General features: G+C 38.5%; 1 protein-coding gene across 1 annotated transcript in view; it reads right to left on the bottom strand.

Moving 5' to 3' along the window:
- Positions 1 to 1631: 1631 nt before the first annotated feature.
- LOC139447244 (paternally-expressed gene 3 protein-like) overlaps positions 1632 to 19691 on the bottom strand; it is a 39288-nt gene continuing 21228 nt past the window's right edge. Inside the window, exons 9-23 of the mRNA XM_071228509.1 lie at positions 18380 to 19691; positions 18046 to 18325; positions 17385 to 17478; positions 16696 to 17330; positions 15299 to 16317; positions 14777 to 15109; positions 14444 to 14608; positions 13078 to 13281; positions 12788 to 12832; positions 12346 to 12369; positions 11547 to 11762; positions 11285 to 11329; positions 3483 to 3506; positions 1900 to 2109; positions 1632 to 1657 (exon numbers count right to left, since the gene is read on the bottom strand). The exon at positions 18380 to 19691 is cut by the window's right edge and continues 55 nt beyond it. Of these exons, the coding sequence (XP_071084610.1) occupies positions 1632 to 1657; positions 1900 to 2109; positions 3483 to 3506; positions 11285 to 11329; positions 11547 to 11762; positions 12346 to 12369; positions 12788 to 12832; positions 13078 to 13281; positions 14444 to 14608; positions 14777 to 15109; positions 15299 to 16317; positions 16696 to 17330; positions 17385 to 17478; positions 18046 to 18325; positions 18380 to 19691 (4632 nt within the window). The remainder of the gene's footprint in view (positions 1658 to 1899; positions 2110 to 3482; positions 3507 to 11284; positions 11330 to 11546; positions 11763 to 12345; positions 12370 to 12787; positions 12833 to 13077; positions 13282 to 14443; positions 14609 to 14776; positions 15110 to 15298; positions 16318 to 16695; positions 17331 to 17384; positions 17479 to 18045; positions 18326 to 18379) is intronic.

Below are 19691 nucleotides of genomic sequence, written 5' to 3'. Positions count from 1 at the left end.
TACGTTCAGGTTTTTATAAGTGTATTTACTGTATGGATGGATTTGTGATAAGTTGGTACCAGTACAAAAGCTTTTAAATAAGTCATCTTCTGTATCTACTTTGAAGATAAACACCATGTAGTGTGCGTTGTATCCATCAGTCATCTATATCATAAGTAAAATGTAATGACATGTATATACACATTACTGAAAAAGTCATCTTTGATATAAACAATTACTCTTTAAAACTGAACATGCACATTAGGTCAGCATTAGCAGCAATAGCTCATAAAATATATACACACTGGTCGTTTTAGTTGTATAGAATGGTGAGTAAACTCAACCAGTGTGGTTTTGTTTTACTCAGTAAAAGAACACCAGCTTATGGGAGTATACCAAGCTGTGTTCAATTATATGGAACCATTTTAGCACCGCAGTATTCTGGAAACACATTACCGTCTTAATACCCTAATTTATATACTCCTTTATCGTTATTTTTCAGTTCATTAGATGAGTAATCACTGCATACTTAAACACAACATATATCGGAATAAATATGAGATACACATACATTAATAATATACATATTACAATAATAAAACAGGAACAATATAAATAGACGTTAAGCTGCCAAGAACGTGACAATTTTCCCCTATACTGTATAAGTTCCTTCCTTACCATAACGTGGTGATTTTATTCCTCCGTGTTTTTTAACCACCCTTTTATATATATTTTAGAAATCTCTCGTCGTGATTAAACTCATACACAATGTTATCAGACTCTATCAAGGTTAAACGTATGTTTAATATTAATCATCATCATTTCTGTCCAAACATAATTTCCGACAATAAAACATGTCATTAATACATAAAAAGATAATTTATTTGCACAGTAGTCTTTTGTGAGATGACATTTAAACATGACACTTTATACAGCTATTTCAACAGTTACACTGCCGCTATAGAGCAATGCATTTTGTACATTTAGAGATGGCTCTGTTATTTTCTATCGAGACGTAAAATATACGGTATTTCTTTGGAAACATGAAATTCTCTTCGCTAACTTCTTGTGAGAGAAACTGTTTTTCACTTACCACTCTACTCATATCGACCCAAACGTATCGACCCATTGCTTGCACATACACCTTTAAAAGTCAAACGACAAAGATCGAAATAAAATGCATGCATCACTCATTATTACGACAGTAAAGCGGGCAGCATGTCACTGTGAGATAGTCCCGAAATGTATTGAACATAGCTTACGGATACCCTAGTGAACCTTCCTGGTAGCAGATGACGTATACTTTGGTGTGCTGATATGGCATTATGATAAGGTAGGTGTTAACATGTGCATCAAATATGAATATTACACCTATACAAATTTCCGGAAACATAAAAGCAACTTCTGTAGTAGTTCCTAGTAATAACAGTTATAGAAGTACATTTGTCCTAACACGCCCACCAATGCGTTGAACCAGTGCCTACGCATTATGGTAATGGAAATGCCTGCATTATCCATGTATCGGGCCTCTTAAGACGAAAGCAGAAAAGTCCCGATGAGTGTTGATGTCCGTCCACTGTCCATTAAACATCCATCAGTGCCATCACTCTGTGCATCCTGCGTCAAGCGCGCATATCTGTGAGCATGTGTCTTCATGAGCAAGGTTCGAGTGTACCATCTGAAATATATCATACATAAATGGTAGTTGTTTTGACATATGATCAGCTGAGGGGTTCAGGTAAAAATGACACCTTGTGAGTGAATATTTTGACCATGCCTCAGCTATCGTCCAGCTATTCACTACGTAAATGCGAAAACTCGTGAGTCTTTCGTTGAACAGAAACAGCGCGTTACACTCTATTCAGCAATATGGACACTGTTGATATCACTATGAAACAGACAGTAGCTAGTTCAGCTTACCTTCTACATGTTTGCAGTAGTAGTCTGTGGGTATGTTTGTGCAAGGTAAGATGGCCTGTGAAATGTTGAAATACACCTGCTGTCCACTGCCACAATCCCTAGGGGTCTTCACACCATTTACACACCAGTAGTACTGAGTGCAGTTGCCAGGGTAGGTGCTCTCTCTGGCGATGTAGGCGTAAGTGCTGCAGTCACACTTGGAAGGAGGAGCTGTAAAATCACCAGGAAAGCTGCTATGACGGAACAGTTGCTCTGCACCATTTTACCACATCTTTTTCCCTACCTTCACTATGGATGGACGTAGGATGCCCACTCGGAAAGAGTCCATGGTCCCTAGTCTGCCTCACAGACCCTGATACAAATATATCAAATACAGCCCATGCCAGTCTATAAGATTTGGCAAGTCTAGATTATTGCAGTAACATAGAGAGTCTCTTGGCTCCTTTTTATTACATTTTTATTAAGATAATTGAACAACTGTTTTTTTTCTGTACGATATGTTCATTTCAGAGACTAGATGTTAGTCTACATGGTCCCCTTCTATACAAGGTACCATACGCTTTCAGGCAAATGTGTATACTTTTGTAGAAATATATGTACATTCATTTGTCCAAGCTGCAAAGATTTATTTCTACTTTATATACAATACGAAACAATCGTAGAAATAGTTATGTTTGTTTGTTTGTTTGTTGTTTAACGCCGCACTCAGCAATATTCCAGCTGTATGACGGTGGTCTGTAAAATAATCGAGTCTGGACCAGACAATCCAGTGTTTAATATCATGAGCATCGACCAACGCATTTGGGATGGATGACATGCATCAACCAAGTCAGCGAGCCTGACTACCCGATCCCGTTAGTCGCCTTTTACGACAAGCATAGTCGCCTTTTACGGCATGCAAGGGTTGCTGAAGACCTATTCTACCCCGGAATCTTCACGGGTCAAAAATAGTTATGGTGTGTGTTTCATCTTGACATTCCAGTTGGATGCACCGTTTTCCTTGAAATACTCTCTCTGTGTCTCTCTCTGTGTCTCTCTGTGTCTCTCTCTCTCTCTCTCACACACACACACACACGCATAATTATGATGACGTAGTTCACATGGTGTAATATATATTTAGAGGTTTAATAATAAAAACGTTCAATGACGAACCTCAAAACGTTAAGAAGTTGTTATGTAACCAAAGTTATATGCAGGTTTAGTTACATCAATTAATATCATGAACATAGTTTGCTGGAGGGTGGCGGTGCCATCTCCTTTCCTCAGCCTGGTCTTGTTAGAGGTAATTATTTCTATTTTGTTATTACTTGCATAAGTTTAAACTGCACGTACACTGTTACAAATTACTCGCATACAAAAAGTTAATAAAGAGGTTAGCACCGTTAATGATATGTCACATTTCGAAAATAAATTTTAAGTAGTCAATGCATTTATACATACAATATTTTCTACGTGTCGTCAGAGCACATGTTAGTATTAAACAATACACATCACAATGAGAAAATAAACATTATTATTACACACATGTTCATTTACGATTGTGTTAAAACATTAATGCACAGCTTATTTAAGGTATGCTATACCTGACGTGGTGAAGTCTGCTGGATCTATTTAACGAAAGACAAAACAATGTTGAACGACGTTTGCTGTGTTTCTAAAACAATGTCAACGTGTACACTTGTCAAAACTGAATATTATCATTTCATATCACTAGATTTTTTTTTTTTTTTTTTTTGACATTTTTTATTCCTTTCGAAGAGTTGTACATCAGGTTCAGAGGTTACACAGTAGGTTTAGTCAATTGTAGTGATAATACGTTACATAGATGTACATTTGTTGTGATATAAATATAGCATGCATAATTGAAACACGCACACGCACACGCACACACACACCCACACACACACACACGATATGCCTCAAGTAGAGCATGAAAAGTTGTGTCGATAGTCAGATATAACTAAAACAATTATGGTAGTATTGATATTTGAGGCGTAACTGATCTATAGCCTTATTGTACAGGGCATGATTATTATATTAATTTGTGTAGGATTTTTCCCCATTTTCGTTCAAATTGTAATAGACCATTGTTTTTGGTGGCAATGAATTTTTCAATCATCGCTGTCTCTTTTAGTATTTTTCTAAAATTATCAAAAATTGGTTTCTCACCCTTTATACTTGATATATATATATATCTTTTACTGGATATTATAATATGATTAAGTAAAAGTTTATTTTTGTCGAATCCAAAAATAACTGAGTATTTGGTAAGTGAGATCCTAGTATTTGTGTCAAGGTTTAAAAAGGTTTCCAGTTTGCTCCAAAAGTGTTTAACATATTCACATTCCCAATATACATGCATAAGGTTTTCGCCATTTAAGTCACAAAAGGAGCAAATATCATTATCAACTAGTTTCATTCTTAATAATTCCTTTTTGGTGTAAATTATTCTGTGGATAAACTTAAACTGAAAGTCAATCAATTTAGTATCTTTAGTACATTTTCTGAAATTTGAATAAACTTCTTTCCATTGAATATCATTATCAAAAAGAGATTGCCATTTTCCATTTACTAAGGGTGGTTTTGTTATTGTAATTAGTCTATCATAAAAGTACCTAGATCCTTGAACGGGTATAAATATATCCCTCAATTGTGGACTAAAATTTAAGTCATATATTGGTATTTTAATATAATGGTTGACAGTGTCTCTCCATTCTTTAGGTATACTAAGTTTAACCTTATTATAATCTAATATTGTACCCTGTATATCATAACGTACTTTTAATATTTCAAATGGCAAAAATCCATTCTCATTACATAAGTCCTTAATTGTCACTATACCCTTTTTAAACCAATTTTTAATTATATAGTTTTCATTTTTAAATTGGTGATTTAGCCATAGGGGCTGAGATAGAATTTCGGAGATCCTTTCTGAATTTGTTGTAAACTTTCTGCCGTAATTTCCCCAAACATTTAAAACATCTCTCCAAAAAGGGTTTTTCACACATAAATATTTATCAGCACTGACTCCTAAATTTATCATATCAGTGAAAGAAAAAACTGAGGGATTATCGCATGTACTCTTTTTTAAATACTTTCTTAAAGTAGATAATTTTAGTGATTCTATAAATATTTTAATGTCCACCATTCTAAGCCCACCATCAGCATAATTTTTTTTCAGATTTTGCCTTTTAATTTTATCTGGTTTATTATTCCATAAAAAACTAAACAAAATTTTATTTAAATTTGTAATAAAATCTTCTGGGGGGTTTGGCAGTGCCATAAAGATATGGACAAGAGTTGAGAGAGCCAATGACTTGATAACAGTAATTTTACCTATAAGAGTCAAGTTTCTTCTTCTCCAGTTTGCCAATAACCTATTTATTGTTTCAAGTCTTTTTCGGGTATTGATAACCCATAGATCTTGCAAATGGGGGTTGAGAATAATTCCCAACACTTCAAAATTGCCTACATGCCAGTCTAACTTTAAGTCTTCACAAATATTTGTTGAGCTCCCTGCTTTCGACCCGATCCATATGGCTTTTGTTTTATCAATATTTATTTTAAGTCCAGACATTTTAAAGAAACAATCAAGTATATTTATTGCTGCATACAGGCTGTCAGCCTCTCCGTTTAAGAATAATTGTGTGTCGTCTGCATACTGACCTAATTTGTACTCTTTCTCATTCAATACAATTCCTATAATGTTTTTATTGTCTCTTATCATACAGCCCAAGATTTCCACAGCAAAAAGAAAAAGATATGGTGATATTGGGTCTCCTTGTCTGCAACCTCTTTCATTAATAAAGAAAGAAGACATATGACCGTTTTGTATTACACAAGAGGATGCATTATTAGTTAGTAGGTGTATCCATTTTATCATATAAGGCCCAAAACCATACTTTTCTAATGCCCTGGAAATAAACTGTCTTGATATTGTGTCAAACGCTTTCTCAAAATCAATCAGCAGCAACATTCCTGGTCTATTTAGTCTTTTACATTCAAACATAATGTCATACAAAAGTCTTGTGTTTTCGCTAATACATCTTCCAGGAATAAAGCCAGTTTGATTATCATGAATTAGGTGATCTAAAGTTGTTTTCATTCTATTTGCAATACATGTACTAATTATTTTATAAAGTGCATTCAGCAATGATATTGGACGCCAGTTTTTTAGAAATCTTCTGTCTTTGTTTCCCTTGGGTATACACGTAATGACTCCCCTTTTCATTGTATATGTCATTTCCTTATTTTCAAAAGTTTCGTTTATGTATCTAAAAACCCATATTTTTAAGTCTTTCCAAAAAAACTTAAAGAATTCTATTGGAAAGCCATCTACTCCTGGGCTTTTGTTATTTTTCATTTGTTTTACTGCCTTTGATATTTCATCTAAAGTGATTTTTTCTTCTAAATTAACCCTTAAGTCTTCATTTAGACTAGGTGTTTTTACATTTTTGAGTGTCTCAGCATTTTCACTATCATTTTCTATTGGTAATGAGTAAAGCTTCTCATAAAATTTTCTTTGTTCATTTATTATTAAGTCCCCGTCAGTAATTTCTTCCCCTTTATTATCAATCAAAGTGTTTATGAGTTTACTTGTATAATTTCTAGATTCCAAAGTACAAAAGTAGCTTGTTGGTTTTTCACCTTCATCATACCATTTTATCCTATTTCTAATATTTATTCCTCTTGTTACTTCTTCATTAATTTTTTCTAATTCTATTTTATATTTGGATAGTTCAGCCAATATCACTAGATTGCTACCGACTTGTGTGTCACAGTTCTTGAACAAGTTTCGTCCTCAATGAATCTGAGACAAATATCTACGTCATTCTTACCCCTGGTAGTGGCTGTTGCATTTCCAGTTGTATTACCATCACCAGCTGAAAGGACAGATACAAACGGTAGTTTATGAGTAGTGTATATAAAGATATAAAGGATAAACGCGTACGTTGTTTTCTGGAAACAGCAATCGAACAGGAAACAAGCATGAAACATATTTATTGTACGTTTACCACTCAAATTCGAGTTATTAAGAGATCTCAAAAAGTGCAAGACTTCGCGATGATAAAAGTCATACTCACAGGATGGGGTTCTTTTCTGTTCACAAAATGAAAGGGCATAATTACTGGTACAGGCCAAAGATGGTGTGGCATTAGCGATGAAAAGGGAACTTCCCTGGCATGTTCTGTTAATGGGAGCTCCGTTTACACACCAATAATACTCCTTGCAGTGGCTTGGGTGAGTGTATTCACGAGGTATGTTGTCGCCAGTTGCTCTGCTTTGGCAGGAAAAGGGATCTGGAACAAACAAGGACATGGTACATCTACCTAGTTAACAAAACGACTGTGAATCGTGATACTGACACATTGGTTCATTTGTATGACATTCTACACTGTCACTATTGCCAATGTTGTTGCTGTCCGATATAGTTTACATATCCTTCAGTTCACAAATGAGTGATTGACGTTGTGTATCATTTCTATGCTTATATTTTATAACGTTTCTCATATCTATAATATTTGTTGAGGCGCATGAAGACATGGCATCGATTTGGTTGCAACAAATATAAAACAGAAACAAGTTGACGACACCTTACTGACAAACATATGTAAATCTCAAGGTTGATGACGTCATGGGTTTGTGATTCATAGTGCCTAGTAGTAGCTAATTTCTTAAGCATAGACACATATTAGGAGATCAGATTAGTTTTGACATGACTTAGAAATCCACCTCTAATATTAATAGAGTAATGAATACATATGTTAAGAAAAATAATCGAAATAACTTGAATCATTCTCAGATTTGTTGTATTTAAACAAATATGTGATTTCATTTATATTACCTGTCGTAGTGGTTTCAGCTGGCGCTAATTCAAACAAAGTAAACGTCGTGTTAAACATGTTTTGGCAAAATAAAACATATTAAATTCTGATCGTATCTTTGATATCTATATGGACAGAAATACAGTAACGCAATGTCTTACTCATTCTGTCAGACATTACTTTGCAACACCGACATTACAAACAAGAGTAAACCAGGAATACACATTGCCCCTCCAACCTCATCCAAAACATTGCTAAGAAAAATAAACTGAATATAATCAGGTCAAGAAGACAATAACTTGTACGTGTTGGGCGTTTCGGCAATATAGGATTATAAAGTTTAGAGGAATAACAAAATCAAAAGAAACATGGTTCTTACCCACGGTCGTTCCTGTCTCATTTCCATTCACAGTTTCATTCGCAGCTGAAAAGTCAAATTTAGGTTGGGTATGACACATTTAGGGTATAGACCTTGTACAGTCTTGATTATTGAAAATACGGCACATTCACTTAGAGCTGAAATACCAGAATATATTCAAAACAATGTTTCAGAGATAATCCGACTAAAACCAAATATTCATAGATAAAATTAAACCTAAATCGTGATGATGAGAAGGTATAGAGCAGAATACACGATATACATACCCAGAATTCAAGGATTAGGGTTACCTGTCAGAGCGCAATATGAAAGTGCGTAATCCTCGGTACAGTCCAAAGTGGGTGTGGCATTCCCGATGAAATAGGAACTTCCCTGACATGTTCTGTTCGTGGGAGCTCCGTTTACACACCAATAATATTCCTTGCAGTGGCTTGGGTAAGTGTATTCACGAGGTATGTTGTCGCCAGTCGCTCTGCCTTCACAGGAGAATGAACCTTGGTGAAAGAGTTACATCTATGTAGTGACTTGCTGTATACATCGATCACCTTTATATGTCAGCCACAAATCCTTTACTTTTACTTCAGTATGGCAGCAGATTCCACAGAGTCTAATATTCAAATAAATATTGTTGTGAAATGTCGCAGAATGTCTGTTTGAAGATCCATACAAAATACATACCATTTATACAAACGGATCTTCTCGATTTAACTACTCGTGGATTTAATGCTTCTAGTAGCATATTTCAAAACTCCAAATTTGTTCTCCAAACTAAGTAAGCAACCCTAAAAAAACCCACCTAGGATGTCTCACCTTTTTGGAATTACGTCGGAAAGCGCACGTTAAATTCCTAATTTAAGTAAGTAAGTCCTCTACCGAGTATGTGACTGGAAACGGTTCAAAACGGCGTTAAACGCAACTCGCTCAATCCTCCACTACGGTTTAAGTTCTTGCATCAGTGGAACTTGCAGCAAACAATTACTATTGAATGTATTTCAATGACAAACATAATGGATCAAGAATGGATCAATAACTGTGGTTATTATAAACGTATACTATGATCAGATTACAGCAAACATCAAGGTAACATGGATATGGAGTTTGGAATACTGGACAATGAAACAACACATAACACATCTTAAAGTTGTTTTCCATGATTTGATAATAAGAAAAGTGCACAAACGCTAATTACAATCAATCTGAATTCTTTTGAGTTGTTGTCTGGTGTTGTTGTGAAATGTATGGATTTATGCGTCTGTTTACACCACATGGAACTCATTAACATGCACATGATTGGGTGTTACACAATTAATTCTTCATATCATGGAAATATGACCTTGGACTTTATCAACATTATTTTCCAGAACTGAGGTTACCTATCAGTGCGCAGTATTAAAGAACATAATCATTGGTACAGAACAAAGTTTGTTTGGCATTCAGAAAAATTGAAAAATAAAAATGAAACCCAACTGTTTACCCCATAAAGTGTTTAGTAGTATTGTTATTAAGATAAATATTAAATAGATGAGCATATCTTTATCTCTCAAGTTTTATATCATTGATCAAGATGAGCTTCTGTACCTTATGGACTTTTTTTGTATAACGGGCATGTTTTATTTACTTGCGAGTCATAACGTTCTGTTGTGAAGACTTCCATACCTGTTGGACCATCACTAGGTCCTGCCACACACACTTCGTTCTGCAGATCAATGCAATGGCCCTTGGGGCATCTACCGATGTACACTACATTAGAGACACATTCAATCCAGAGTTGACAAGTGTAGGGATGCTCAAACTTTCCAGTCTGGTTCATGCACGTGTCCGCTGAAAAAAACCCAATTACATAAATACATAATTATTCCCCACAACACACATAATCGTTTAGACAGTTGAGAATATGATTGCTACGTTGCTGAAAAGTTTTGAAATACAGTGTCTATAAAATGTATTCGGGTATCATAAATCGTTCAATATAAATGTTCAACTACTTACATGGAATAACATACACATCCCCACAGGCTGTTGTAGCATTTGCTCCTTCTTTGACGTTACAGCAGATGCTGGAGGCATTCCAGGCCATGCTGAAGCCATAGTAAAACTGGGAGGTTGCTTCCAGGGCACAAGCGTCAGTCTGGTTCTCGGCCACAGACTCCTCTGTGATGAAGTTCAGTCTGTCTAGTGTCGTACCATTGGCCAGTGTAGCGCTCCAGTACACGTCAGCTGGAGGGATACCCTGTCTGTAGGAGCACACAAACAGTGACGTCTCCTTCCATCTGGCCTCAACGATCTCAAACGGCAAGGTCAAGGTCGGCTTCCCTGAATGAACTTTTATAAAAGAATCCGTAACTTGTACATTGATCCACTAACAGCTTAACATGTGTGTACATACAATAGAATTGTATAATAACTGCTGTTACATATATCGAGTTTTAGTGGCATCTTCTTCAATATTGAATATATATTTATAGCATACTGTTGTAATTGAGGTAAAACTGAGAAGTATTGACTGCTTACCAAGAACTGTTAAATTAGCCGCCGTTGTGAGATTCCCTTCCTCTCCCACTACACGACATTCATATTCCCCAGAGTCAGTGCAACGTGGATCACTTATCATGTACGTGAACTCAGTCCTGTCCTCGCTGATGTCTGGAGACTGACCCAGGAGAGCGTTATTCTTGAGGAAGTGCACACTGTTGAATGTGTAGTTCCTGTCCATATGACAAAGGAGAACCACGTCCCCGCCTCCTTGGTGGACACTGACATCGTCCATGGTCAACGTCGGTGGAGGAAGTGATGTTGTTGGAAGGACGGTGGATGAGGCGTCGTATGATGTTGGGGAAGGATATATCGACGCAGATGTGTAGTCGGACATAACAGGACTTGTCATGAAACTTAAATCTGTGTTTGATGCATCAAGGCTTGTTGATTCGACAGCTGAACCAGTGCTAATGACCACAGAACTTGATGTTTCGACAACAATATCCGGGCTTGATGTTTGGACAACTACATCCAAAGAAAAGACAAAACAATGTTGACCGACGTTAGCTGCGTTTCTAAATTAATATATATATGTATATTTGTTTTATCAGAACTGAATATTATCATTTCAGATCACTAGACTGCCACTGACTTGTATGTCACAGTTCTTCGCAATGAAACTGAGACAAATAAACATCATTCTTACCCCTGGTAGTGACTGTTGCATTTCCAGTTGTATTACCATCACCAGCTGAAAGGACAGATACAATCCAAATTATTGGTGTGATTTAAACGGCAGTTTATGAGTAGTGTATATAAAGACAACGCAAAAAGCATTGTGTTCTGAAACCCGCGATCGAACAGGAAACAAGCATGAAAGATATTTATTGTACGTTTACCACTCAAATTCGAGTTATTAAGATATTTGAAGAAATGCAAGACTTCGGGATGATAAAAGTCATACTCACAGGATGGGGTTCTTTTCTGTTCACAAAATGAAAGGGCATAATCACTGGTACAGGCCATAGCTTGTGTCGCATTAGCGATGAAATAGGAACTTCCTGGACATGTTCTGTTAATGGGAGCTCCGTTTACGCACCAATAATACTCCTTGCAGTGGCTTGGGTGAGTGTATTCACGAGGTATGTTGTCGCCAGTTGCTCTGCTGTTGCAGGAGAATGGATCTGGAGCAAACAACTGACATGGTACATCTACCTAGTTAACAAAACGACCGTGAAACATGCTCAATATGCTACTTACAAATTTGGTTTAATTTGTATGACATTCTACACTGTCACTATTGCCAATGTGGATGCTGTCCGATATAGTTTACATACCCCTCAGTTCACAAATGAGTGATTGGCGTTGTGTATCATGTCTATGCATATATGTTATAACGTTCCTCATATCTGTAATATTTGTTGAGGCGCATGAAAACATTAAATCGATTTGGTTGCAAAAAAACTCAAACAGAAACAAGTTGACGACACCTTACTGACAAACATATGAAAATCACAAGGTTGATGACGTCATGGCTTTGTGATGTTTTGTGATGCGTTGTGATTCATAGTGCCTAGTAGTAGCTAATTTCATAAGCATAGACACATATTAGGAGATCAGATTAGGTTTTGACATGACTAAGAAATCCACCTTTGATAGACATTTGATAGAGTAATGAATAAAAATGTCAACAGAAATAATTGAAATAACATGAATCATTCTTATATTGGTTGTATTGAAACAAATATGTGTTTTCATTTATATTACCTGTCGTAGTGGTTTCAGCTGGTGCTAATCCAAACAAAGAAAACGTCGTGATAAGCATGTTTTGACAAAAGAAAACATACTAAATTCTTATCGTATCTTTGATAACTATATGGACAAAGTTACATTAACAAAATGTATACAAGTATTCGATGATTGAGTGCTCTACTCTTTTATAGTTTTAATCGCCGGACGTTATAGTACATTGTATACACATAACGTCTTGGTCACTGTGTCAGACATTACTTGGCAACACCGACATTACAAACAAGAGTGAACCAGGAAAACACATCGCCCCTCCAACGTCATCCAAAACATTGCTAAGAAAAGTAAACTGAATATAATCAGGTTAAGAAGACAATTGCTTGTGCATGTTGGTCGTTTGGTGAATATTGGATTATACAGTTTAGAGGAATAACAAAATCAAAAGAAACATGGTTCTTACCCACGGTCGTTCCTGTCTCATTTCCATTCACAGTTTCATTCGCAGCTGAAAAGTCAAATTTAGGTTGGGTATGACACATTTAGGGTATAGACCTTGTACAGTCTTGATTATTGAAAATACGGCACATTCACTGAGAGCTGAAATACCAGAATATATTCAAAACAATGTTTCAGAGATAATCCGACTAAAACCAAATATTCATAGATACAATTAAACCTAAATCGTGATGATGAGAAGGTATAGAGCAGAATACACGATATACATACCCAGAATTCAAGGATTAGGGTTACCTTTCAGAGCACAATATGAAAGTGCGTAATCCTCGGTACAGTCCAAAGTGGGTGTGGCATTCCCGATGAAATAGGAACTTCCCTGACATGTTCTGTTCGTGGGAGCTCCGTTTACACACCAATAATACTCCTTGCAGTGGATTGGGTAAGTGTATTCACGAGGTATGTTGTCGCCAGTCGCTCTGCCTTCACAGGAGAATGAACCTTGGTGAAAGAGTTACATCTATGTAGTGACTTGCTGTATACATCGATCACCTTTATATGTCAGCCACAAATCCTTTACTTTTACTTCAGTATGGCAGCAGATTCCACAGAGTCTAATATTCAAATAAATATTGTTGTGAAATGTCGCAGAATGTCTGTTTGAAGATCCATACAAAATACATACCATTTATACAAACGGATCTTCTCGATTTAACTACTCGTGGATTTAATGCTTCTAGTAGCATATTTCAAAACTCCAAATTTGTTCTCCAAACTAAGTAAGCAACCCTAAAAAAACCCACCTAGGATGTCTCACCTTTTTGGAATTACGTCGGAAAGCGCACGTTAAATTCCTAATTTAAGTAAGTAAGTCCTCTACCGAGTATGTGACTGGAAACGGTTCAAAACGGCGTTAAACGCAACTCGCTCAATCCTCCACTACGGTTTAAGTTCTTGCATCAGTGGAACTTGCAGCAAACAATTACTATTGAATGTATTTCAATGACAAACATAATGGATCAAGAATGGATCAATAACTGTGGTTATTATAAACGTATACTATGATCAGATTACAGCAAACATCAAGGTAACATGGATATGGAGTTTGGAATACTGGACAATGAAACAACACATAACACATCTTAAAGTTGTTTTCCATGATTTGATAATAAGAAAAGTGCACAAACGCTAATTACAATCAATCTGAATTCTTTTGAGTTGTTGTCTGGTGTTGTTGTGAAATGTATGGATTTATGCGTCTGTTTACACCACATGGAACTCATTAACATGCACATGATTGGGTGTTACACAATTAATTCTTCATATCATGGAAATATGACCTTGGACTTTATCAACATTATTTTCCAGAACTGAGGTTACCTATCAGTGCGCAGTATTAAAGAACATAATCATTGGTACAGAACAAAGTTTGTTTGGCATTCAGAAAAATTGAAAAATAAAAATGAAACCCAACTGTTTACCCCATAAAGTGTTTAGTAGTATTGTTATTAAGATAAATATTAAATAGATGAGCATATCTTTATCTCTCAAGTTTTATATCATTGATCAAGATGAGCTTCTGTACCTTATGGACTTTTTTTGTATAACGGGCATGTTTTGTTTACTTGCGAGTCATAACGTTCTGTTGTGAAGACTTCCATACCTGTTGGACCATCACTAGGTCCTGCCACACACACATCGTTCTGCAGATCAATGCAATGGCCCTTGGGGCATCTACCGATGTACACTACATTAGAGACACATTCAATCCAGAGTTGACAAGTGTAGGGATGCTCAAACTTTCCAGTCTGGTTCATGCACGTGTCCGCTGAAAAAAACCCAATTACATAAATACATAATTATTCCCCACAACACACATAATCGTTTAGACAGTTGAGAATATGATTGCTACGTTGCTGAAAAGTTTTGAAATACAGTGTCTATAAAATGTATTCGGGTATCATAAATCGTCCAATATAAATGTTCAACTACTTACATGGAATAACATACACATCCCCACAGGCTGTTGTAGCATTTGCTCCTTCTTTGACGTTACAGCAGATGCTGGAGGCATTCCAGGCCATGCTGAAGCCATAGTAAAACTGGGAGGTTGCTTCCAGGGCACAAGCGTCAGTCTGGTTCTCGGCCACAGACTCCTCTGTGATGAAGTTCAGTCTGTCTAGTGTCGTACCATTGGCCAGTGTAGCGCTCCAGTACACGTCAGCTGGAGGGATACCCTGTCTGTAGGAGCACACAAACAGTGACGTCTCCTTCCATCTGGCCTCAACGATCTCAAACGGCAAGGTCAAGGTCGGCTTCCCTGAATGAACTTTTATAAAAGAATCCGTAACTTGTACATTGATCCACTAACAGCTTAACATGTGTGTACATACAATAGAATTGTATAATAACTGCTGTTACATATATCGAGTTTTAGTGGCATCTTCTTCAATATTGAATATATATTTATAGCATACTGTTGTAATTGAGGTAAAACTGAGAAGTATTGACTGCTTACCAAGAACTGTTAAATTAGCCGCCGTTGTGAGATTCCCTTCCTCTCCCACTACACGACATTCATATTCCCCAGAGTCAGTGCAACGTGGATCACTTATCATGTACGTGAACTCAGTCCTGTCCTCGCTGATGTCTGGAGACTGACCCAGGAGAGCGTTATTCTTGAGGAAGTGCACACTGTTGAATGTGTAGTTCCTGTCCATATGACAAAGGAGAACCACGTCCCCGCCTCCTTGGTGGACACTGACATCGTCCATGGACAACGTCGGCGGAGGAAGTGATGTTGTTGGAAGGCCGGTGGATGAGGCGTCGTATGATGTTGGGGAAGGATATATCGACGCAGATGTGTAGTCGGACATAACAGGACTTGTCATGAAACTTAAATCTGTGTTTAATACATCAAGGCTTGCTGATTCGACAGCTGAACCAGTGCTAATCACAACAGAACTTGATGTTTGGACAACTACATCCGGGCTTGATGTTTGGACAACTATATCCGGGCTTGATGTTTGGACAACTACATCCGGGCTTGATGTTTGGACAACTACATCCGGGCTTAATGTTTGGACAACTTCATCCGTCCTTGATGTTTGGACATCTACATCCGGGCTTGAAGTTTGGACAACTACATCCGGGCTTGAGGTTTGGACAACTACATACGGGCTTGATGTTTGGAAAACACCATCCGAACTTGATGTTTGGACAACTACATCCCGGCTTGAGGTTTGGACCCCTACATACGGGCTTGATGTTTGGACAACAACATCCGGGCTTGATGTTTGGACAACTACATCCGGGCTTGATGTTTGGACAACTTCATCCGTCCTTGATGTTTGGACATCTAGATCCGTGCTTGATGTTTGGATTTCTACGCCCGGGCTTGATGTTTGGACAACTACATCTGGGCTTGATGTTTGGACAACTACATCCGGGCTTGATGTTTGGACAACTACATCCGGGCTTGATGTTTGGATTTCTACGCCCGGGCTTGATGTTTGGACAACTATATCCGGGCTTGATGTTTGGAAAACAACATCCAGGCTTGATGTTTGGAGAACTACATCTTGGCTTGATGTTTGGAGAACTACACCCGGGCTTGATGTTTGGACAACTACAGCCGGGCTTGATGTTTGGACAACTTTATCCGTCCTTGATGTTTTTACATCTGCATCCGGGCTTGATGTTTGGATTTCTACGCCCGGGCTTGATGTTTGGACAACTACATCTGGGCTTGATGTTTGGACAACTGCATCCGGGCTTGATGTTTGGACAACTACATCCGGGCTTGGTGTTTGGATTTCTACGCCCGGGCTTGATGTTTGGACAACTATATCCGGGTTTGATGTCTGGAGAACAAAATCCAGGCTTGATGTTTGGATAACTACATCTTGGCTTGATGTTTGGAGAACTACATCCGGGTTTGATGTTTGGAGAACTACATCCGGGCTTGATGTTTGCACAATTACGTCCGGCCTTGATGTTTGTACAACTACATCCGGGCTTGATCTTTGGAGAACTACATCCCGGCTTGATGTTTGGACAACTACACCTGGGCTTGATCTTTGTATAACTACATCTGGGCTTGATGTTTGGATTTCTACGCCCGGGCTTGATGTTTGGACATCTACATCCGGGCTTGATGTTTGGACAACTACATCCGGGCTTGATGATTGGACAACTTCATCCATCCTTGATGTTTGGACATCTACATCCGTGCTTGATGTTTGGACAACTATATCTGGGTTTGATGTTTGGAGAACAACATCCAGGTTTGATGTTTGGACAGCTATTTCCGGGCTTGATGTTTGGACAACTACATCTGGGCTTGATTGTTGGAGAACTATATCCCGGCTTGATGTTTGGACAACTACATCTGGGCTTGATGTTTGGACAACTTCATCCGCCCTTGATGTTTGGAAAACTACATCCGGGCTGGATGTTTGGACAACTATATCTGGGCTTGATGGTTGGAGAACTATATCTGGGCTTGATGTTTGGACAACTACATCAGGGCTTGATGTTTGGACAACTATCTCCCGGCTTGATGTTTGGATTTCTACATCCCGGATTGATCTTTGGATAACTACATCCGGGCTTGATGTTTGGATTTCTACATCCGGACTTGATGTTTGGAGAACTACATCCGGGCTTGATGTTTGGACAACTATATCCGGGCTTGATGTTTGGACAAATTCATCCGTCCTTGATGTTTGGACATCTACATCCGGGCTTGATGTTTGGATTTCTACGCCCGGGCTTGATGCTTGGACAACTACATCTGGGCTTGATGTTTGGACAACTACATCCGGGCTTGATGTTTGGACAACTTCATCCATCCTTGATTTTTGGACATCTACATCCGTGCTTGATGTTTGGACAACTATATCCGGGTTTGATGTTTGGAGAAAAACATCCAGGCTTGATGTTTGGAGAACTACATCCGGGCTTGATGTTTGGATTTCTAAATCCGGGCTTAATGTTTGTACAACTATATCCGGGTTTGATGTCTGGAGAAAATTATCCAGGCTTGATGTTTGGAGAACTACATCCGGGCTTGATGTTTGGAGAACTACATCCGGGCTTGATGTTTGGATTTCTAAATCCGGGCTCAATGTTTGGACAGCTATTTCCGGGCTTAATGTTTGGCCAACTACATCTGGGTTTGATGTTTGGACAACTACATACGGGCTTGATGTTTGGACAACTTTATCCGTCCTTGATGTTTTTACATCTACATCCGTGCTTGATGTTTGGATTTCTACGCCCGGGCTTGATGTTTGGTCAACTACATCCGGGCTTGATGTTTGGATTTCTAAATTCGGGCTTGATCTTTGTATAACTACATCTGGGCTTGATGTTTGGACAACTACATCCGGGCTTGATGTTTGGACAACTTCATCCGTGCTTGATGTTTGGACAACTATATCCCGGCTTGATGTTTGGAGAACAACATCCGAGCTGGATGTTTGGAGAACTACATCCGGGCTTGATGTTTGGACAACTACATCCGGGCTTGAAGTTTGGAGAACTACATACGGGCTTGGTGTTTGGAGAACGACATCCGGGCTTGATGTTTTGACACCTACAACCGGGCTTGAAGTTTGGACAACTACATCCGGGCTTGATGTTTGGACAACTACATCCGGGCTTGATGTTTGGACAACTATATCCCGGCTTGATGTTTGGAGAACAACATCTGGGCTTGGTGTTTGGATTGCTACATCCGGGCTTGATGTTTTGACAACTACATCCGGGCTTGATGTTTTGACACCTACAACCGGGCTTGAAGTTTGGACAACTACAACCGGGCTTGAAGTTTGGACAACTACATCCGGGCTTGATATTTGGACAACTACATCCCGGCTTGATGTTTGGACAACTATATCCCGGCTTGATGTTTGGAGAACAACATCTGGGCTTGGTGTTTGGATTGCTACATCCGGGCTTGATGTTTTGAGAACTACATCCGGGCTTGATGTTTGGACAACTACATCCGGGCTTGAAGTTTGGAGAACTACATACGGGCTTGATGTTTGGAGAACGACATCCGGGCTTGATGTTTTGACACCTACAACCGGGCTTGATGTTTGGACAACTACATCCGGGCTTGATGTTTGGACAACTATATCCCGGCTTGATGTTTGGAGAACAACATCTGGGCTTGGTGTTTGGATTGCTACATCCGGGCTTGATGTTTTGACAACTACATCCGGGCTTGATGTTTTGACACCTACAACCGGGCTTGAAGTTTGGACAACTACAACCGGGCTTGAAGTTTGGACAACTACATCCGGGCTTGATATTTGGACAACTACATCCCGGCTTGATGTTTGGACAACTATATCCCGGCTTGATGTTTGGAGAACAACATCTGGGCTTGGTGTTTGGATTGCTACATCCGGGCTTGATGTTTTGAGAACTACATCCGGGCTTGATGTTTGGGCAACGACATCCGTGCTTGATGTTTTGAGAACTACATCTGGGCTTGATGATATGACAACAACATCCGGGCTTGATGTTTGGAGAACTACATCCAGGTTTGATGTTTGGGAAACTACATCCGAGCTTGATGTTTGGACAACTGTATCCGGGCTTGATGTTTGGAGAACTACATCCGGGCTTGATGTTTGGATTTCTACATTCGGGCTTGATGTTTGGAGAAGTACATCCGGGCTTGTTGTTTGGAAAACTACATCTTGGCTTGATGTTTGGACAACTACATCAGGGCTTGATGTTTGGAGGACTATTTCCGGGCTTGATGTTTGGATATCTACATCCGAGCTTGATGTTTCGACAACTACATCCGGGCTTGATGTTTGGACAAGAACATCGGGGCTTGATGTTTGGACAACTACATCCGGGCTTGATGTTTGGACAACTACATCCGGGCTTGA

The sequence above is a fragment of the Haliotis cracherodii genome, unplaced genomic scaffold (genome assembly GCF_022045235.1).
Source record: "Haliotis cracherodii isolate W230 unplaced genomic scaffold, xgHalCrac1.p SCAF_7, whole genome shotgun sequence".
Taxonomy (NCBI): Eukaryota; Metazoa; Mollusca; class Gastropoda; order Lepetellida; family Haliotidae; genus Haliotis; species Haliotis cracherodii.
Note: the sequence above shows the minus strand (reverse complement) of the source record. Positions and strands in the feature narration are given on the sequence as shown.